Genomic DNA, 21,686 nt, shown 5'->3' with positions numbered 1-21,686 from the left:
TAGCTGTTGACTCCTTTTAACGTGGCCAGTGTTGATGGAAAAACAAACGTTTTAGAGTTCATTAACTTGCCTCTGCTTTTCTCAAGCTAGTTGCATAACTTTGAGCAATCCATAAAATAAATTAAAAACTGAGTAAAACGCCCAGGTGTTTTCCCCTTCGGATCATGCAACAAGTTCCTTATCCCTTGATCACATGTAAGGCTGGCTGGAACGACTTGAGAAACAAGATATTCTTTGGGAGAGGAGTTGATCTTGTAACTGGGAGAAAAAGAACAAGCAGATGAGAGAGAGTGAGTTTGAAAATTTTAGGAGAAGAAAAAGGTTCAGCTGTTACTGCTGTTAGTGGCAGTGCTGCTGTGCTGCTTTGATAAATTCGAAGTATTACTGTCATCTTCATAAAAACAGTGAAAAAGTGGAATAGAGATTGGTGCATGATATAAAATTTTAAGCAGCCATTTGGCATCGTTGTTACTGTGCAGAGGTGTAATGTCATCTTACTTGGACTGCATTTCTTAATGTAAATCCTTCATGTTTTAATCTTTAGGATGTGTTTGCAGTATTAAAATAGTTCAGACCTGGTAAACAAAGTTGCTGGGTTTTAAAGTAATTTATTAGAGTCTTGAGGGCAAAATCAGTTACTGGAAAGTGTGTTCAGCCTAAGAAAGCTCATTAAGTGACTGGTTGCAAACTAAGTTTGAAAATGTTTCTGATGGGGGCTTCAGGAATCTTGGCAGCTGGTTGCAAGCAGGTGCAAGCTGAATCCAAAAGGGTGCTGTAGCCTCGAAGCTGGGTGTGCTTTCACACCTTGCAACTGCAACTGTCATTGGTGCACCTTCTGTACCTGTTGCCAACTCAGTAGACCCGTTATTGTGCCGAGTAGCAGACTTCCAGGACTCAAGTGATGAATTATTCTCTTGTGCTTATTCAGACTGAAATGCTAACGAGGATGCTTGTTGGCAACTCTCATTTTTGGGGATGTGAACAGCTGCCAGCAAAGATAGACACTTGAGACCAACTCATGTCTCGCAGACCACAAAATGGCCATCAGCTACCAATGACCTTCTGGAAGTAACAGGATGAGAATGAACACAATTGCTCTGGCATGCTCTTACCACCAATTTCAGTCTTTTTATAATCAGGAGTTTGAGATGCCTTTTTTCAAAAATATGTTGATCTTCTGGTTTTGAAAATGTTGTAGCTGTTAAAAAAAATAATCACTGAATATAGATCGCTTGCGTATGTATACCATACACCAGTAAATGCTTCCTTTTCAGGTCATGGAGGTCGGGTGATGCTGTGATCAGTGCCCAAGTGTTTAGAGAGAAAGCAGCGAGTGGCAGGAATTGAACGATGCCAATAGGAGCAGTATGAGTGGATATGGTTGTATCACTGCCAGAGGATAAGTACAGAGGTGGTGGGTGTGGACTTGGCTTTTCCTCAGTGGCCTTGGTCAGGTTCACAGAAACACGTGTGACAGGCCACTGAAATCCGTGATTTCTTGAAGAGGTATTCTTTCCTGAATTGGAACCAAGCCCAGCACATTCTCATAGCACCTGTTTTTCTTCAGATAAAATTGAGAGAGAGATGAATTCTCACCATGTTTGTTAGCATTATAACCTCTCTTAACCTTCCTTCCTTGAAAGGCAATATAATTGTGAAAAGGACATTGTCTTACAGCCAGCTAAAAGATTATTTGTAGAGATTGTTTTTCAGCCTTGTGGTTGAAAGAAGTTGAGATAAAACAGCATGAAACAATATACTGGCATAGCGTTACAGTAAAAACAAACCAAGAGAAGAAACCTGGCAGCTTGCTTGGACTGTGTACTTTGTGTAGCCCCAGAAGGAGAAAGTAATTTAAATTGGCTCTCCAGAATGAGGTCTGGTCCAAACATTTGAACACTTTCTATGAATCTGGTTGAGGCAGCTACTGGCATCCTTCCAGGGTTTGTCACAGCAAGGCTTTTCCTTAACAGCCTTGTCCAGTCTGTGGAAAAAACCAGACTATGTTCACATCCCTTCAGATACAGTTGTAAACATTTGTGGAGGTTGTTGTCTAAATACTTTTAAAGTCTACCTATTCTTTCCTAGTTTTGACACCATACTTTGGTCCTATCTTAAGTAATTCCTTTTCAGCTGCAGTGATTACAGTCTGCGGTGTCAGTCATCTTGCTTTGTATCACAGTTGCTTATTTCTTTTTGAAAAAGTCTGTACAGATTGTTTCTAATCAGCTAATGTGATAATTATTTTCCTTTAAACTAATTTGTTATTTGCCTGCCTCCTAAGACAGTGACCATATAAGCTAAGGTGGCCAGTCCTGGGCTGTTACTGTGTTTCTTTAGAATTCAAAGTTATGTTGGTTTTTAAAGAACACGTTAATAATAATTTTAATTGTTTAAAATTGGGAACTGTAATTTGCTAGGCTACTTTGGTGGTTAGTAAAAATGCATCTATCTGTTCCTTGTGTTTAAAAAACCAAAACAACCAAACAAGCCTAAAGCTTGGGGAAGATTGCTTCCATTTTTGAGTTTGTGAACCCAGCAGTACAGGCCTGAGAGAATTAGAGAAAGGACAGAAAAAGACCTAGGTTGCTCTTTAACTTATGTTTGTAGAACCACTGACATCAAATAGTGGAATTTTTAACTTCCTGGTGCCAAAAGTCAGAGCCTTTGAGGTAGCATTTTGCATCATAACTGACTCAATCTATGCAAAATCAATAATTTAGGAGAACAGAGCTATTTATCACAGTACGTTTGTTAGATTTTAGTAGAGATGTTCACAGAAAACACTGAGGTGCAACCTTAGAGTTACTAACGTTTCTTAAAGGTAGTTTAAGTTTCATATATGAAAACATCGTGTCCAAGGTTTTGCGTAATATTTCCTGGAGGAAAATTGAAAGCTGGTTAAGCAATGCTTTTTCTGAACAGACTTTCAAAGTGAAACTGTCCTTTTACGAGAAGGACGGCAGCAGAGGGGTTGTAGCAGAGCTCAGCGTTGCGTGTCCAAGTGGAACCTTCCCTTTGCGTATTACAAAAGGGTAAAGTACTGCACGCTATGCCTTGATTTTGCTGTTAAGAAAGCCTGTTCTGCAAATTAAATGCATATGAGCGCTCGTACATGAACTGAGGCTGCCATGAAGCCAACATTTAACGGGGGCCTTTGTTTTTCACTCTGCCTGTTACTTCTCTCGTGACTGAGGGCTATTTTTAGTTTCTCCTAAGGGAAAAAAAAAGTGCCACTTGTGTTTTTAACGGTTTGTATACTGTTAGGAGCCTTTGTTTTTCCATCTGAATCTGACATTTTCTGGAATGTTACACAACAGATTGTCTCACCTGCATGTGTTGTTATGTATTTTGCTGATCCGAAGCACATCTAAAAGCATTTTCACTGTTGCAGGCACTTGGCTTCTTGTGGTATTCTGATGACCAGAATTTCTCCTTTGAAAGTACCTGTCATGAGCCATACCTTTTCAAGAACTTTCTTCAACATTGCTGCTCCACTAGTAAATAAAAGAAAAGAATATTCTGAAAGAAGAATTATAGGGTTTGTATAGAAGTGTGGAAAGAGACTTTGTATGCTTGTTGATTTTATGTTTGCTGTGATTAATCCAAAACCCTAGAAGTTCAAAGACAGCAACCCTGGAGACACATGTTCCTATGACTCCACCTAATTGGAGACTAGGAGAGAGTTTTGACTTTCAGAATTTGTAGCAATCGGGCTTTTCCAGTCTGAAATAAATGTAGAAACCCAACTGCCTTGCTCAGTAGAAAGATGGAATAACCCTTCTGTTCCATGACAAAACTAAAACAACCCTGAAAGGGAAGAATACACAGTTAATTTAATCCGGGAAAGTGAGAATAAACCAACAGGTGTGAAAACACTCCATTTCTCAGGGCTTTCTGGCCCAAATACATGCTAATATTTGCACTTTATGTTGTACTTCTCATTTCTTGAGATTTTCTTCTTTCTGTGAAAGAAGGTAAATAATTGTGTGATGAAGAAACTTAGGCACATAGAAAGAAGATATTGAAATCCTGTTTGCCTAAAGTTAGTGGGGAAAATTCCAGTTCATTTAATGAGGCTGGGATCTGCCCCCAGCCTTTGGTCCACAATAGTACAAAATTTACTATTTTTGGGTTGTTTTTTTTTTACTATGCTTAAGGCTCATTTATGTGATAGTTCTTGAACTGCAACGGATTTTGCATAGTCCCTTGAAAAGACCTTTTGCCCAGTAGTACTCACTGTTGAGGACTGTTGAAATGACGCATCATTTTAAACACAGGTGGAATTAAGCATGTGCTTCAATTCATTTCTGAGTCAGCACTAAAAATTAAAGAGCACAACTATGTAACCCTTTCCTCCGTTACTGTAGAATCAACCGAGATGTTGCCATCGTATTCCTTCATACAATTTCAACATCTTGCTTGAGCAGGGAGGTTGGACATGATGACCTTCAGCCATTTTGTGATGCTGCGAGGTTTTCCCGTTGCATGTATTTTTAAATTAAGCATGGTTTTTATGTTATTATTTGGGCTAAGATAAGTAGTGTTCTATTTAAACTTTGTGAAATATAGCACTTTATTTTTGATGCATTTTGTTGGTAGAAATGGTGGATTCTTTATGTGAAATGTCTAGCATCTACCTAAATGAAGACACAGCTGTGCTGGAAAAACTTGTTTTTCCATTTGAAATATACGCATATTTGCCTGATATTGCAGAGAGTAGCAGACACCAGGGTCACTGTTCACTAACTTTACTGAAGGATGTTGTGTGGTGTTTTGCATCTTTATGCAAAGACTTACCGGTTTATTACTCTTCTTTTTTTTCTCTCTTTTTAATTTGCAAAAACAGTGGAAACGTTTTCAGGTAACTGTATGTCCACCTTTCAAATTGTCATTTATACTGTTTTTGAAGCTTGTTAATACTGAATTTGAAGTTAAAATACCTTGTCAATAACGTTTGTGTTTCTGTTTCCAGGTATTCTATGCAGGAAATGTATGAAGTTGTTGCTGTTGTGGAGAATTACAAACTATTTGTTCCTTGGTGTAAGAAGTCGGATGTATTATCAAAGCGCTCTGGGTACTGCAAAGCACAGCTAGAAATTGGATTCCCTCCTGTAGTAGAGAGGTATACGTCGGTCGTTACACTTGTGAGACCACATTTAGTTAAGGTAACTTATTTTTTTAGCTGTAACTTTCTGTAACTTTTGTTTGTTGAAATTCAAATAATTCAATGGTGCTTCAAACCAAAATTGATGCTGAAAGTGCTTTGTGTGGCTCGAAACTTGTGTTTCTTCTGTTTAAAAAGTGGAGTTAACTGGCGAGGATTTGAATGTGCTTTTAAAACATAAGCTGCCAAATGGCAGGAGGTGGGGTGGGTAGGAATTGCTTTTTAATTTCCTTTTGCTGGAGAAACTAGCAACCATACATGAAAACAGACCATTTCTGTTTGGTTTTCTTAGAATTTTGTCTAAGCCTCTCTAATGCAAAATTGGTACTGACTTAAGAGTTATCTTTGACAACTGTAGCTTTTGATACTTTAGCTAAATTGGTATCTGTGTGTCCTCCTTACAATGTTAATTAGCTCGTACGAGAAATCCTAAACTTAAGTGTAGGATCTGCTGAAGACCTGGTTATTCAGTGTGTTGGTGAGAAGATGGAAGAGTGGATTTTAAAGTCCATTTTTTAGAATGAATTTGTTCAGAAAATCAACAGTTGTATTTCTCCTCCTTTCAGCTTTTCAAGAGCAATAACTAAAAATGTCAAGAGAGAAATTGTAAATTACATCTGAATCTTCTCACTAGTTTGCTTTATATGTTCAGATCTGTTTTGGTCAGGAATAGCTCAGAGTAGATTCCTTACAGCAAAACTGCTGCTCCCTCCATATGGCAGATCTGGACTATTTTTTGGGAATAACTAGTGGAATTACAACAGTCGATTGCTGTTGAAGACAGCTGTTTGGATATCTTATTTCACTAGGCTGTCCTATTTCTTTTGTAGGCTTCCTCTTAAGAGACACTGCTCAAACCAGAAACTGGGTTTCTTAAGTACAGGGGAGACACGAATTGGAAAGGGAGTATGCAAAGTGCCCTTATTCAAGGTACTTATTGATTCTGGAAAGAAAGAAAAAATAAAGTCTTCCTCCCTTTCTTAATAAAGTTGAACAGCTACAGTGGAAGATCTGCATTTTACATGCTGACTGCTTTCCCTTTCTACTCTTCCCTGACAAGACTGGCTTTTTGCTTTCACATAACTGTCAGATTGGCTTACTCAGAAGAGGATTTATAGTCTCAGAAAAGACCATGAAAGTGATGAGGAGAACCATTTTTAAAATTTCCTCTTCCTAGACTTATTAGCCTTTTCTCTGCTGGGATTATTTTTCCTAGAAGTTTACGTTGTGTTCATGTAACTGTAGGAACATTTCTAGAGAAGTAACTGGTGTTTGGACTAACTGACTCTCCCCAGAAATAACTCTGGGCAAAGGCAGTTTGCATGGTGGTCCAGCATAGCTGGCTACTGGTGGCAACAAAATGAGCACGAGTTTGTTGCTTACAGCAGCAATGCTTGAGCAATGGCAAAATCGGACTGGTAGCAGCAGTTCTTGCCACAGCGGAAAGCACGAAGTTTGCTACTTAAAAGGTTGGAGCGACAGGGGCATATTGGCAATTTTCCCATTCTTCCTGCCCTTTTGGCAGCAGCAGGAAGATCAAGCCCAGCTCTTCGTGTTCAATCTTCCCTCTACTCCTCCCCTTTCTGTGGAAGTAGCAAGGCACTTCTCCTGGGCAGAAAAATGTTGGGTTTTTTGTGCTGCTAATTAGTCTTTGAGATGGCTTACCTTACCATGGCTTTCAAACCACAAGCAACATCTATTCATCATGGGTGGTCTTGTTGGAGCAGAGCTGTTTGTGGGAAGAGTAAAACCTGTAAAAAAAGAGTTAAAAAGCAGTTACAGAAATTCTCTCTAGCAATTCCACACCCACTTCTCTACAACCTCGTTTCAGGGAGTTGTAGAGAGTGATAAGGTCTCCCCTCAGCCTCCTTTTCTTCAGATTAAACAACCCCAAATCCCTCAGCTGCTCCTCTTAATACTTGTTCTCAGGACCCTTCACCAGCTGACACTGCAAACGGGATCTCATGCTGGCTGCACTTTAAGAATAATTTTAACTATGTCGTGACCTTCACTGTCTAACAAAGTGCAAATGCAAACTTCAGTGATACCAATTAGTCACATCTGTAAAAGCCTAATTGTATCTTGACTTTTCAAACTTTATTTTAGGCATCCTGCACAGATGGAAAACTATTTAATCACTTGGAAACAGTGTGGCGTTTCAGCCCAGGTATCCCTGGTTATCCAAGGACATGTACGTTGGATTTTTCAGTAAGTACTATAATTAAAGACTACCACGTGCTTGGAACAGGGCATAGAAATAGTATCTTCAGCTGTGCTTTTTGAGTTTGTTTTTTGTTTGAGTCTAGGTTTTTTTTAAATACCTAATGGTGCTAATATTTTCTTAAAGTGCATACACACAGAAACCAAGTTAGTTTTGGTCACTACTATCCAAAACAATTTTTGGAAACTACCACACAAACCACTACAGTGTCATTTAGAGACAGCAGTCTTCTGTCAGGCGTCAACCTGTCATGAAGCAGTCTAGGGCATGGTATCTCTCACCATTAATTTCTACACATGCTGAAGTTTTCAAACAGTCAGAGAGGGAGAAATTCTAAACGTACTTTCTTATTTCCTTTAATTACTCTACAACCCAAGTGCTTTTGACATTAGAAAGTAGGTGTTCTCCCATATGTCCTCTTTGGCCTGCAGTTTGGTCAATTTAATTTCCTGTTTTCCAATTTTACTCTTTCATTTATTTGCAGTCTTATTCCTTCCTTCTAGAATTCAGGTATAATAGTTTTTTGCTGTCTCTCTACTCTGTTAGGATATCACTGCAGCTCAGAAGTATGGCTTTTTAAATCCACTGTCTGATTCAGCCTGTTACTCCTAGACAAGATGTTTTCCGCTCAAGTTATTGCTTTTCCATTTTGTCTATTTATTCTACCATCACTTTTTTTCATACATTTTATAGTGTTAAGAGTCGGTGCTGCATTGAGCACGTGACTAAGCTGAGGTTCAAAACAGGCTACAAAAGGACATGGAAATGGGTTGATCCTGCTGCCATCTACTGGGATGCTCTGCTTTAAAAATTATCTTCTGTAAACAGGAAAAAGAACATTTGGAGTATTTGTAAACTAGCATGTTAATCTCCTTAGGTTAACAACTTTAAGCTTATTGCTGTATTGCACTTTGTACAGTTCAACAGTAAAAATGGATCTATAGGCAAAAATACACTCAAATACTACATTTCTCGTGGGATGTGTCAATGATGTTTGCATGTTATTTGCTCATAGTATTTGAATTTTTCCAGGCAAATAAGTGCCAGCTCCTGCTGCTAACCAGTACGTAAGATAGCTTTTAACCCAAGCCATAAACCAGTTGAGAAAACTTGAATGAAGCAAGTGCTTAAACCCTACAATCTAAATATTGAGTCTGTGAAGAACACCTGCCCATACCAGAACCACCTTTTAAAATTTCAGGTCAAGAATTTTAGTTAAAGGGTGTCAAAACTGGACTTAAAATGGGTATTTTCACTTTCTTGGTGAAACACTACCAGTACTTCTTACTGCTCACCCCATTTTGAGGTAGCAGAAGCAAATGTAGGCAGCTGAGCAGAAGGTTGCCTCACAAAGGCAAGTCCTTAAGGACTCTAACCCTTGCCAGTTACTGACCTGCTGTGTTGCTTGCCTCCGTGCTTGTGCAGATAGGGATGATAAGCCTTTCACAACAAACTTCTCAAAACATACTGTGCAACTACAAGTATTTGGGAGAAAACTTTGATTTCAAGAATGCTCATTTGCTTTAGAAATAGTAATTGGAGTTTTGGATTATGCTGGTTCCCACAAGCTACTGTATGCTGTTTTGCCAGCCTGATTCCAGGAAACACACACACACAGCAGGGAGCTCTTCTCGCTTGGTTTCAGCTCTTAAATGGTTTGGTATATAGACTGAGGCACAGCACCATTTTTACCACCTGCAAACATTGTAAGTGTATACCATACCTCAAGTTCTTACATAGCTACCGAACGTGATGCCAAACCTGTTATCCTTGCTCTGCAGAACTCTACATGCTCTTAATGACAGCTCTCAGACTTCCAAAGGCACATTAATTTTACTGATGCTTGAGGTCAAGCAAATATAAATGAAGCTACACCTGGCTTACATTCCAAGTAGTTTAATTACTTTTGTGCTACTGTTGTGCAGTTAACGTGCATTACTCATAAGCAATTTGAGAGAAGCTGTATTTGCTCCATTTGGCATTTGATCTGCTGATACCTCAGGAATGATTAAAATTCTTAAATCTCAATCCAGAAGACATGCTACAGCAGGAGCGACAATAAAATCACAGAACAACCACCTTTTCTCCTGAAAATTCTGTAATAATTTTGGGAAGCTGCATATTCCAAAACAATGCAATTTATAGCCTTAGGAGAACGTTATTTAATTAGACCAGAGGCCAGCACAGCACAAAAGCATAATTAAAGGCTATTTGACATTAAAATGATCTTTTCTTTAGAGGTTAGAGAGAAAAAGCCAACTCCCTGTGCCCTTGCCCTGTTTCTTGCTGCAGTAGCTTCGGTTTAGCTGCAAGATTCAGTAGCTAAAAGGAAACATAGGAGTTAAGTCCTGAGCACTGCAGAAGGAGGCCTGAGGGCTTGGTACAGAGGATGTCAGCGGTGTGTCTGTACTCTTGACATTGCCCATGTCAGGACAGCGAAGCTCAAAACTGGGAGGTGTTCAGGTAGATGTGGCACACAAAACCAAATTTATAGCTTTAGTCAGTAAATTGCTTCTTTGAACATACCATAACAGCTACCAAGATCGAAAGACTGAAGATATTGATTGGTATTTAATAGGTAGCTACTTCAAGCTGCTTTTAAATGCTTCTTGGTTTTGATCCAGCTTTCCTGTAAGCCTGCTGCCTTCTGTGCACAGTTACTGAGTTATTGTTGGTCAGCAGTTTTTCATCATCCCAGATCTCTTACTTAGTTTTTGTGATGTATCATTTATTAAGTAAAATACAGCTTAGATAAATGGAAATTATTACTTCAGGAAGTTGGTTTTTTTAATTGAAAAGCCCAGGGAGACAGCCCTGGAATTCCAGCAAGGAATAAGGCTTGCTTCAGACACGCTCACCTATAGTTCAGTTTAACCTGTTCTTACAGCTTGCTGGCAGACTAACTGGAGATTCCTTAATGAAGTTGTCTATTTGTAACAGCATCTTACAACAGCAGATACAAGAACAATTTTCCATTTTCTTTAACAGGTTTCTTTTGAATTTCGTTCACTTCTACACTCAAAACTTGCTACACTATTTTTTGATGAAGTGGTAAAGCAGATGGTAGCAGCCTTTGAAAGAAGAGCATCCAAACTCCACGGCCCAGAAACAAGCATACCTCGGGAGCTAATGCTTCATGAAGTTCATCACACATAAAAGGGAAAATTATAACCACCTCCATGATAAACTTGTTTGTAAACGTCGTTTGTACAAGAGGTGCCTTGCTCCTCCTTTGGGGCATTTATTTCATAGCTGAGCTTTGTGTGTCATTTTATACTGTACAAAACACACCTCTTCAGCCAGATGTACATAGAACGTTCTAACTGCAATCAAGTGCAACTGCAACTGTTATCAGTAACAGGCAATTGGCAGCTACTGTAACACAAGGTATCTCAGGCTGCCATTTATTAACTTTCCAAAGGGTCTGTGTAATCACATTGTAAATTCTGCCTTATCCAAGCTCATGTTTTTTTCAGCATTGTAACATATTAACTGAAGTGTAAGTTATTAGTACTGTGAATGTAACTTAACAGCATCAGCTCAGCCAATTCTGGCAAAGCAACATTGTGGCTCCACGGAGTGGGGAACAGTTATGCTTGGCATGGAGCAGCAGGTACTTTTAATCCACGTGAATGACAAGGGTAAGTCAGGAGCCTCCAGCTGCCATTGAATTCTAACCAACTGCAACAGAAAAAACACCACAGCCTGAACACTGAGTTTTCAGAAATGGAATGTAAGGGGTATATGTGCTGTAAGGGGTACTATAATTTGAGTGCAGCAGTTTCAGCTATAGTCTGTGGTCCTTGGTGAGTTTATAGTACACGTGACAGGCTGAACTGGCCTACCCAACACTCTTCCACTGTTACACAGGGCATTCAAGGCATGGTACATGCATCTCATCTCATGCAAATTGTTCCTAGCTCCAACACTTTAAAAACTAAGGAAATAAAAGGCCAAGTTGTCATTTAAAGACCCCGTACAACAGAGAGCTTAACAAAAGTTCCTAGTTTTGAGTACCATACTACCATTTAATTATCAGCCCATTACAATGATTAAGCTCATTTTCAGTAGTTCTATTCCTGGCATTAATACTCTTTCCAGTCTCTGAAGAGACATAAATGAATAGGTTTGAACAGGTTTTAAGTCGCCTACATGCTGCCTTGTGTTACCAAAATTGCTTTACTGAAATTAGGTGAAGCTTCAGGTTGGGTGTTGAAGCTGGCCCTTTCTACAAAGTGTCCATAATCCACATGGTCACTACAGAACAGGGTACTGTATTAAATAACATAGGAAGGTATGCTTCAGGACAAGGACAGCCCTGAGCTGTTTCAGACCATTTAAATACTTTTCTAGAAAGAGCAACTGGAAATTCACCCATCCTGTCTGTAAAGGATAGTCCTTATTAAAAGGTAGGAAGCTGTGGAAAGTGGCAGATGGATTAAGAGGTCAGTTTTAAAGCACCGAGTTGTAAAGCAATTTTGTTTGTTTAAAGAATAGACAAGTTTGGAAAGCAGACTTTAAACATTAATGTTATCAGCTGTATCGGGTCAGTGAACACAGTAGGTGGCAAACAAAACTCAGTTTTAAGGTTAAAGCAGCATCCAGTGCAAAATAATTTAAATCTTGGAGCTCATCAGCAGAAAGCTTGAAGACTGAAAGTATCAAGGTAAGAAGGTAACCACACACCACACCTGAGCAGGGGAAGTATTTAAAAAACCCACAGCCCTTTCTTAGCAGAGGACTTACCTGTTCCGTACTCTCAGGGCACTTTCCCTGCCCCAGCACTGAGATGCACCAGGCCTGTTCCAGCAGTTGAACAATCAGTAAAGACAGGGCAAAATAAAGTCACTGCATATGCCTTACTTTTCATAGCAGTTTAATATTTCAAAGAACTGTAGTGTCAGGGCAGCTTAGGTATTTCTTACCAAAATCAAAGCCACTTGTATTTCAGAGAAACATTCCAGACAAAGGAATGTTTCCTGGAGGGAAATGTCCTGTCATTTCCAAGCATAAGTGTCAGATCTCTAGTAAATCTCAGAAGCAGCAGCAGGCCGTCAAGGTTCTACCAGGACAATGGCTTCATATGCAGATGAATAAGGTGATACATTTCATAACTTTTGAGCAGTTTATTACATAAAGGTCACATACTGTATATGCCTACTTTGTACACAATTGTCTAGTCTCACGCACAGTGGCTTCCAAGTTCTTCCTAGTACTGGCAAGCACCAATAAATTCTGAAACAGAATATCAAGTGCCTTAATTAAGTTGAAGTTTAAATCAGGACCTTGGCAGATGGATCTTGCACCCAGTTATCAGGAATGTACAAATGTCTTTATTCAAAAAATACAAAATAAATTATCTGTAGGCATGGGCAATGACTGTAAACAATTACACGTGTGTTAAATGAAATCCAGTAACTGATGGTTACAGTGATTCTTTTAAACACCAGCCTCACTTCAGTCACTATCCACCCTCTTGCACTGAGAGCTGAAGTTTTTAAAGTCAGAACTGTCAGTCTTAACAGCTCAGCTCATGATATGGCCCTGGCCCAGGAATTAGAACATGCCACCTCCCATTCCTCCACCCATCCCACCCATCCCTCCCATTGCCGGCTCCTTTTCTTCTTTAGGAATTTCAGTCACCACTGCTTCTGCTGTTGATAAGAGAGACGCAACACCTGCAGCATCCATCAGAGCAGTTCTCACAACCTAAAAATAGGAGAGAAATAACTTAATACCTGCTGACAATCACATGAGCTGGGAGGAAGGAAAGCTGAGAATTAGAGACTATTTTAGGTTACCTTTGTTGGGTCTATGATGCCTTTTTCTACCATATTTACAAAGTCCCCAAGCATTGCATCGTAGCCAACTTCTGATGGACTCTGCAGGATTTTTTCAACTATTAATGACCCTTCAACACCTGCATTCTTTGCAATAGTCATTGCTGGGATTTTCAGTGTTCTCTTTATTATTTCAATGCCTGTAAGAAAAAAGATGTTTAGAATTACATATCACATATGCTGCTCCTATTGCCAAGGCACACCTTCACATACTGGAGACCAATACAGAAAGGGAGAACCCTCTGAGCAAGAACAAGCTATTTTTATCAGTTCCAGAGGAAAAAACTTCTCTGCTACTTAACATGTCAACAAATGACATTATTGCCAGATATTCACACACAGTTTTCTTTCTGCAAAAGGTAGTAAGGAGCATTACTACTGTGACATGGCACAACGCCTTTTCCCCCATCTGATTTGCCACACCATCTTGGAAGCATTCTTAGATTTCGTCTGTCTGCAATGGCTGTAACAGTCAACTCTTCCTTTAATGGTTTACAACCTTTGCAGTGGGTAATGCTGCTTCATTTTTATTGGTTCTTCCACATCCAAGTCAGGAACGCAGTGGAAACTCCTTCCCAGTGTAAAGCAGAGATGGCCATATCAAGGGGATAAGAGGTTCTAAAGATCAAGTAACTAAAAACTCACTGAAAGCAATCTATTTAATCTTACAAAGCGTCAGACAGAAGAAAGCCTATTCTCAACACTTACACAAACACGTTCAAGTAATTTACTTACCAATTTTCTGATCTTCATTGGCTGGAGCCAAAGCATCTAATGCTGGAATGCAGCGAAGCAACGCACAACCACCTCCGGGAACGATGCCTTCCTCTACAGCAGCACGGGTCGCATTCAGGGCGTCAGTAACTCTGTCTTTCTTCTCATTCACTTCAACGTCACTTGTGCCACCAACCTACAAGAAGCAAGCCACGTGTCAGGGTCCACACAGGAGCCCACGTGGGAGAGCGCTACTGACTGTGGAACTGCTGCTGCAAAATTAAACACCCAACTTGAGACATTAACTGAAAAACACTAGAAGGCAAACCCATACGCTCCCATACTGGCACTGTCCTTTTGTAACTCAGCACTCAGGAAGCCTAAAACATAGTTTTGGTTGATTGTTTCATCAAGTTCTTAATACCGAAGTGTATCAAGAAGTTAAATTCCTTTTGCAAATAAACTACTAAGATTACAAAACAACCACACCGTAGTAACTTAGGTTAGCAACACAGGACGGGTACCACTGCTTTCCTGAGAAGTTTAGCTTCTCACCTTCAGCACTGCCACTCCATCAGAGAGTTTGGCCAATCGCTCGTTCAATTTCTCTTTTTCATAGTCACTTGTGGTAACTTCTAGTTGCTCAATGATTTCTTGAATACGTTTTTCAATTTGAGCCTTTTCACCCTTTCCCTTTAGAAGCATGGTGTCATCCTTTGTCACAATGACCTCTCCAACTTTACCAAAGTCATGAGCCTGAATATCTTCCACATTCAGGCTCAAACCTTCTTCTCCAAACACCTGAAATAAATTACATTAAAAGTTGGCATTATGACTGAGCAGTCACTCATGTATTCAAAGTGCCTGGAAAGGAGATCTGTGTTATAAAGTCCTGCCTCTATTTTGAGAAGTTATGAGTATTGGTAATAAACAGACTTCAGAAGAGAGTTTGCTGGTTTTGTTACTTTGTGGTCCATTTAGCCTAAACACTAAATTTTATTTCAATAACCACCTTTGGATCATAATCTCATGCAATGAAGTGTGTATAAAAACAGCAGCATAAAGGGACACTAATCTCTGTTATCTATTTGAGGAGTTGAGTACAAAAGAAAATTATCCAGTCCATTCCAAACATTTATAACTATTATATTAATTATAGTCAAGGCTGGGCAATCATGAGACATTCAGTTTTATAAGGCTGAAAGAAAGCTTTGCTATTTTTAAGTAATGTTGTCGATATTACTCCTTCCCCTTAGCAATCTAAATAATGCAAGGAAATTGTGTGTAACTTCAGTCAGTTAAAAGAACATATTGGCTGGTCAGGGCTGTATTACACAGCAATTATCAATATCCACATTTAAAAACAAAACCAAAAACCCCCAAAGATTAAACCAGAGTTACTGTTATATTTTTTGAAAAAACAGGACACAGCCTGCAACACAGCAAAAACAAGCCATGGACCTAAAATACACACTCTTTTCCCCCTTAAATACCATTAACATTTCTTAGAGCAAACAGCCAATTAAACACCATTACTTACAGCACCACCAGTAGCAATTGCCATATCCTTAAGCTGGTTTTTCCTGTTGTCACCAAAACCTGGTGCTTTTACAGCAACAACCTGGAGACCAACCTTCAGTCTGCAGAGAGAATTCAAAGAGCAACTATCCACATGTGTTTAGAGAACAAGTCTAATGATTAAACATTTGTTTCAGTACAGCTCTAACAATCAAGTGAACAAAGAGACCTTCATGAACTGATCTGGTTTTGCTCAGAAAGGTAATTATGAATCAACAAATTCTGTCCAAACTCTGGCTACGTACAGAAGTTGCTGTTTCTCTGGTACTGGTAAGAGAACAGACAACTGTGCTACACCGTAACAAATTGAAATACATGCTTTTTAATGTATCCCTTTAAAAGGATGGAAACAAAGTATTTGTCTAAAAGTACGGATTTTAAGCCTCACCTGTTCAAGACTAGAGTGCTGAGGGCTTCTCCATCAACATCTTCAGCAATGATGACCAAAGGTTTGCGGTGAGCATTGGCAATTTCAAGAGCTGGAACTATGGACTGTACACTAGAAATTTTCTTTTCACTGATTAAAACATAAGCGTCCTGGAATTCACATTTCTGCCCTGCAGAAAGAACATGCATTATCTGAACAATCTGATTATAAAAATATATCGAGCATTCTCTTAAACTCAAGGAGCTACTCTGAAGCAACTGTTGCACTTTTCAAGGGCACGGGGAAAAAAATAAAATCTACATTGTTCTGGAGTGTTCCAGGGCCAGCCTGATGTTAGCACAGACACTGCCCACACTGAACAACTTCAGAGATTCCAAGTTTTTACCAAGAGTTACACGTTTCTGATGGGAAGGACTCCACTGTGCTATTGCCCTGGTACACAGTATAACAGATTGGAAAGTCTTTGTAACATGCACCATTATTTCTGACTTACAAGAACCACTGTAAGGTACTTGACACCTAGTGTTGTTAACTCACCTTTGGTTGTATTAATAAAATATGGAGAGATGTAGCCTCTGTCAAATTTCATACCCTCAATGATTTCTAATTCATCGTTTAGAGTTTTTCCATCCTGTTTAGATGCAAGAAAGTCCACATTAAAAGACCCTTTCTTTACTACCAAAAGCACAAGTACAATTTTAGCATACTATGCACAATGGAATGAAAGGCTCTGCACCACACATCAGTTTTATGTGCTTTCCCCTTCAAAATAAAAGGATTGTAAGAGGGAAGAGCAAACAAACCTTAATCTAAAGATGCTGGTGAGAGAGGAACTATGATGGGATACCATGTGTGATCAGCAGCAGCTACTATCACATGCCACAAAAGCCAGCCCTAACTGGAGAAGAGACAGTCACTTTGCACCTAGTCCGTATGTTGGCCAGTTCTTACCTTGACAGTGATTACACCCTTTCGTCCAACTTTTTTCATTGCATCAGAGATTATATTGCCAATTTCCTGATCTCCATTTGCTGATATCGTGGCGACCTGAAACAGTAAGCTATTTAGCCTCATTTCACAATACAAGCGATTTGTTTACTCACTATAAAGAAAATCAGAATAACCATTCTCAAGTTTCCCATTTCCTGACAAGACAGGGCAGCTGACAGGGAAGCACACCCACACCAGGACCAAGACTTCAGTTAGAAGGGCTGACAGCTCTCAGGCAGCTCAAGCACAGGGCAAGACCCCATGCACTGGGCTCATGCAGCACGCACATGGGTCATCTGAATCTGCAGCCATGGCGAGAAATGAGCCATCGGGGCAACACACCTGGTGCCCGAGACTCAGCTGGGCACCCACCTCAACCTGAGCCTCCCACAGCAGATCTGCCACATCCCCGGAAGTCTGCCATCACCTCTAACCACAAATGCATCTTCACTCTTACCAATTCTTCCCAAGTACACAAATTTATGTTTTAAGACCACATTTTAGAATGAAACTTGAAGATGAGAAAACACACCTGCTTCTGAACCAACATCTAGCAATGCAGTTGCAGGCAGAATGCTGGGAATTTTAAATAACACAAAAAATGAGTGTGCTACCATGAAGATTATTCAATGAAACATACTCTGAATTCTGATATATAAAGAAGTATACTCAGGGGTCATACACCCACAACATAGCTCCATTAAATCTGACTTCACAAAACTTTTTCTGAAGAACAGCCATGTAAAGTCACTCAATTTTTTTTTCACCTGTGCAATTTCTTCTGGAGTTGTAACAGGCTTAGACAGCTTCTTCAGTTCAGCTATGACAGCATCAACTGCAAGCATCACCCCTGAAGACAAGAAGAGTATTTGTGAGTGACCAAAACAAGAAAAGAAAATATCCCCTCAAACCACCCAAGCTAGTTTCAAACCGAAGTCCACACTGCAAAAATGCATCAAGTTTGCATGTTCAGTAACAAGTGATAGTGTCATTTATACACCGAGTGATTATTTTTTGGAGTTGGTGTAACATACATTCTGTCATGATTGAATTTAACAGCAAATTTATTTACATGGTAGAAATGGCTTTAAATAAAGTTTACTTATGTCAAAGTAAACAGTTAACTGCATATAAAATAGTAAAATTCTTAGAAAAATGAAGAATTATTCAGCAATTAAGTATTAAAAAAGGAAAAAAGTTACCCCTCCTGATTTCTACTGGATTAGCTCCTTTGCTGATCTTCTCAAAGCCTTCCTTGGCAATAGCACGAGCAAGTACTGTTGCAGTAGTGGTACCATCTCCTGCTTCTTCATTTGTATTGTTGGCAACATCTTGAACTAATCTAGCTCCAATATTTTTGTATTTGTCTTTTAAGTCAACTGCCTTTGCTACTGTTACACCATCTTTTGTCACTTTGGGACTTCCCCAGCTTTGTTCAATAATAACTGTTCTTCCCTAGGGTGACAAAGAACAAATATTAAATCAAAGCCACGTAATTCACAGCATGTCACTGTAAGAGTTCTCTTGATGATGAAAATCCTTCTGAACAGCCACAGCTGAGCAGGAACCTCACCTTGTACAGAGCTTTCAGCTGGGTCTTTTTTCAAGCACACACACTACTACCAAGGTTCTGCAAAACTGGAAAAATGGCTCCAAGATTTTAGACTTTGACAGAATGAGGCTTCATTCCCCAGCCATAATGCTTAACATCACAGACTCAGAAGTCTGTGCCTAACACAAGACTGACTTTACAGAGGAAAATAATTGAAGAGACTCCCTCTAACACTGGTATTTCCCCCTAAAATTAAAATTCAGCAACATACTGAAGTAACTCCGCAAAATTTCCATTAAACCACAATAAAGAGTTTATGCAACTAAAAACAGTAATAGAAAGCTCATTTCACTGCATGTTAAAAAACAACAACAACAAACCAATTTGCAAACCGTATTAGTGATTAGCAATGAGAACTGAGAATACTTAAATTTCTGTCAATGCGTTGCATTGATTTCTCCAACGCTGCAAGTTAACCAGCTTTTTTTCTTTTAGCCCTCAGTTACATTTAACTAGAGCTGGACTATTCTACACAACAGATGGAAACACAGTTAACATGGGAAACTATGGACTCCACAGGGAAGAGGCACCTGCACAAGAGGACTGTTTGTTCCCAGATGAACACAGTAACTTGAAAAGCTGCCCCAACCCACCATGTTCCAGGTTTCGCTGGAGGCAGCAGAAATGCAAGGAGCCACCTCTGGTGCAGTGCTGCCTTGAAGCTCTTTAGCCACCCTGACAGCTGGAGCTCCTGGAAGAGGGGAAGTGAGAGCAACTGCCCCAACCTCACCACCCTCGCTCCCAGCTGACCCTGCACAAGTCCCCTCACTCGGCCTCATCAGCTCCAGTTCCGAGCTGCCCACGCTGCTGAGACACATCCGCACGCCAGCACAGCTTCAGCTCCAACCAGAGCCTGCATCACGTGCTAAGCGAGCCAGCTAAGGGTGCTCCTACAGCACACTACCGCTGCGGTGCACTGTGCTCCTCGCTTGCACAGAGCCCACTCACATCTGCCTCCAGGATTTAACTGACTTGGGATTCCTGCCATGCACAAGCCTATATGGCTTCTGAAGTACAACCGGCCCCAGAAGCTGCAAAAAACCACATTAAGCTTCAGTTACTGATGCTGAACTTGTGTGAGAGCTTACATAGTTCTAACTGTGCTGCAAAGAACTATGCCAAAATAATACATAATCTGACTTCTTACTGTTCCTTCATTTGATCTGTACTTCTCCTAAATCTAAGTCGTTCAAGAGAAAAAACTCCCTCTGGAGGATCCCACTACTTATTCTTCATGGAGTCTCTCCTTTTGCTTAATTTTATTTTATGTTTGAATATGGTCTTATTCCAAATGTTTGTTTGGTAGTTAGGAGGAGAACAGCACAACAAAATCTACTTATATCCAATCATATTAAAGTCCTTACACTCAACAAACACTTCTTATATCTGTGTTCCTCAAAAAATGAACACCACCAGTAAATACATACGCATCGTGAACAGTCCTGCATATTAAGAATCCAAGCACTCATATAAACTAGTTCTGATAAAGCAATCAACATTTTGGCAGCAAACAATTGTGTGAGACTGCAAACTATGTTTCTTTAAACATAGAACAGTGCCAAAGGGAAGTTTCCTCACCAGAGCGATTTCTTAAAAATGGTAGCAGCGGCACCAGGCATTACAGCACTATTCTCAAATTTTTACAGCAAATAAAGTGAAAACACTAGAACAAAAACCCCACAAGGTTACAGAAAGTTGCATCAGGAACTTCCCTTTAACCAGTGCATTGGAACTAAGCTTAACAGCCAGCAAGTAGCCTGACCCAAAAAAACCCCAAGAGTTAATTTAACTGACTACACTTAAACTTTGTTCCTTCATGGAAAACGGCCACAGCTTGCTGACATCACTATTCCTTAACCTTCATCTGCTTAGCTTATGGCATTTTTGCCTTTGAATAAAGCTAACAGAGCACAATAAACGTGCAAGAAATACACAAATTAATTTCACAGAAGCAAGCAGCCTGGAGAACAGTTACCATGTGTATGCTGTTGTAATATGGAACAGATATTCCTATGAGCCCAAGTATCTCCTCCTTAAAAAGGAATCTCAAGCCTTACTGCATGTTGGATGACTATGCAGAATACAGTAGTATTTCTTCTAGTTTTCCAAAAGACCTAGAACTTACAGAAAATCATACACTATATTCTGTTTTATAAGCAACATAAATCAATGTCACTGCCACAGAATTTCACTTAAGCTGGTAACATTCACCAGCCAACTGAAACCTCAACATTACACTTGCAATATTGCTTTTACCTTATTAATACTAAAAGCTAAAGTGATGTAAACCCATAATTTGTGGGGGGAAAAAACTCCCACATGCTAACTAACCCACCACATGATATGGATAGGCAAATAATCTACTGCATTGTTACAGGCTATCAGCAGAACCACTGCAATTGATTACGCACATCCCCTTAACCTTCAAACTGTTTAAAGAAATATACTGCATCTTTCAGTGATCCAATTAATTATTTTATAACTATCCAAACCACATGCACTATTGTCACAGCTCAAGTGTCAAAAATAAGAACTTGGGTGCTTGCATTAGTCTGTCCATATCCCTGTATCTTTCTGTTACAGACCTGCAAACGGTAATCATGCAGCTCTAGCCAGGGAAAACTAACAACTGCTTTCTACTATGGTGTTTTCAACCAATTTAAAGTGTTAACATAAAATAAATACAAAATATTCCCTTACCTTTGGCCCCATGGTGACAGCTACAGCATCTGCTAGAAGATCTACTCCTTGAAGCATAAGAGCTCTAGCATCTGCTCCAAACTTAACATCTTTTGCATATGATCGTGTTAGATGTGGGGCGAGTGCTCTGGACACTGGCCTGATCTGACGGAGTACTGTAGATAAACGAAGCATGTCTAGAGAAGTAAAGCAAGCGACCATAAACTTTTAGTTTTTAGGCTGGTTGAAATGGAGACACACAAACTGCAAGTAACGGGGCTGAGTAGCCTATGCCCTCAGGGCAAGAGCAGGGTTGCAGCAGCTCCTCACCAAGCAGCCTCCAGCACCTCCGAGCTCCAACTCCGGACCTTCCCTGGCAACATGACGGGAGGCCGTGAAGGCCCAGCGGCCACCAGCAGCTCCGTTTGCCAGGGAGCTCCCCGGGACGGCTCCCCACGCCAGCGGCGGCGATACCGTCCTGACAGGCGCCCGGGCGA

At 40.0% G+C, this 21,686-nt stretch overlaps 2 protein-coding genes across 2 annotated transcripts; one reads left to right on the top strand and one right to left on the bottom strand.

The window, feature by feature from the left end:
* Positions 1-3,391: 3,391 nt before the first annotated feature.
* Positions 3,392-10,700, top strand: COQ10B (coenzyme Q10 homolog B (S. cerevisiae)). The gene is made up of 4 exons (XM_010187147.1): positions 3,392-3,541; positions 4,976-5,168; positions 7,274-7,375; positions 10,377-10,700. The coding sequence occupies exons 1-4, from the start codon at positions 3,420-3,422 to the stop codon at positions 10,542-10,544; spliced, it is 585 nt and encodes a 194-aa protein (XP_010185449.1). The 5' UTR covers positions 3,392-3,419; the 3' UTR covers positions 10,545-10,700.
* A 1,551-nt stretch (positions 10,701-12,251) lies between these two features.
* On the bottom strand, positions 12,252-21,386 carry HSPD1 (heat shock 60kDa protein 1 (chaperonin)). The gene is made up of 11 exons (XM_010187146.1): positions 21,211-21,386; positions 18,101-18,353; positions 17,666-17,748; positions 16,860-16,955; positions 16,446-16,539; positions 15,909-16,077; positions 15,483-15,582; positions 14,498-14,743; positions 13,964-14,138; positions 13,190-13,368; positions 12,252-13,097 (listed from the first exon to the last, which is right to left on the bottom strand). Exons 1-11 carry the CDS (start codon positions 21,382-21,384, stop codon positions 12,945-12,947), a joined length of 1,722 nt encoding a protein of 573 aa, XP_010185448.1. The 5' UTR covers positions 21,385-21,386; the 3' UTR covers positions 12,252-12,944.
* Between the last annotated feature and the right edge of the window lie 300 nt (positions 21,387-21,686).

This window comes from Mesitornis unicolor, unplaced genomic scaffold (genome assembly GCF_000695765.1).
Source record: "Mesitornis unicolor isolate BGI_N332 unplaced genomic scaffold, ASM69576v1 scaffold48926, whole genome shotgun sequence".
NCBI lineage: Eukaryota > Metazoa > Chordata > Aves > Mesitornithiformes > Mesitornithidae > Mesitornis > Mesitornis unicolor.
The sequence above is the reverse complement of the archived record's forward strand: the minus strand, read 5'-3'. Positions and strand labels throughout refer to the sequence as shown.

What these genes read in the sequence shown, in the direction of transcription:
- HSPD1 (XM_010187146.1), bottom strand. Translation starts at nt 21,384, where the DNA reads ATGCTTCGTTTATCTACAGTACTCCGTCAGATCAGGCCAGTGTCCAGA. An exon ending in CTCCAGAAGAAATTGCACAG is followed by an intron (nt 16,956 to 17,665) that starts GTGAAAAAAAAA and finishes TTACTGTTTCAG; the next exon opens with GTCGCCACGATATCAGCAAA. An exon ending in GCATCATAGACCCAACAAAG is followed by an intron (nt 13,098 to 13,189) that starts GTAACCTAAAAT and finishes TCCTATTTTTAG; the next exon opens with GTTGTGAGAACTGCTCTGAT.
- COQ10B (XM_010187147.1), top strand. Translation starts at nt 3,420, where the DNA reads ATGACCAGAATTTCTCCTTTGAAAGTACCTGTCATGAGCCATACCTTT. An exon ending in TCTGAAAGAAGAATTATAGG is followed by an intron (nt 3,542 to 4,975) that starts GTTTGTATAGAA and finishes TTCTGTTTCCAG; the next exon opens with GTATTCTATGCAGGAAATGT. An exon ending in TGAGACCACATTTAGTTAAG is followed by an intron (nt 5,169 to 7,273) that starts GTAACTTATTTT and finishes ACTTTATTTTAG; the next exon opens with GCATCCTGCACAGATGGAAA.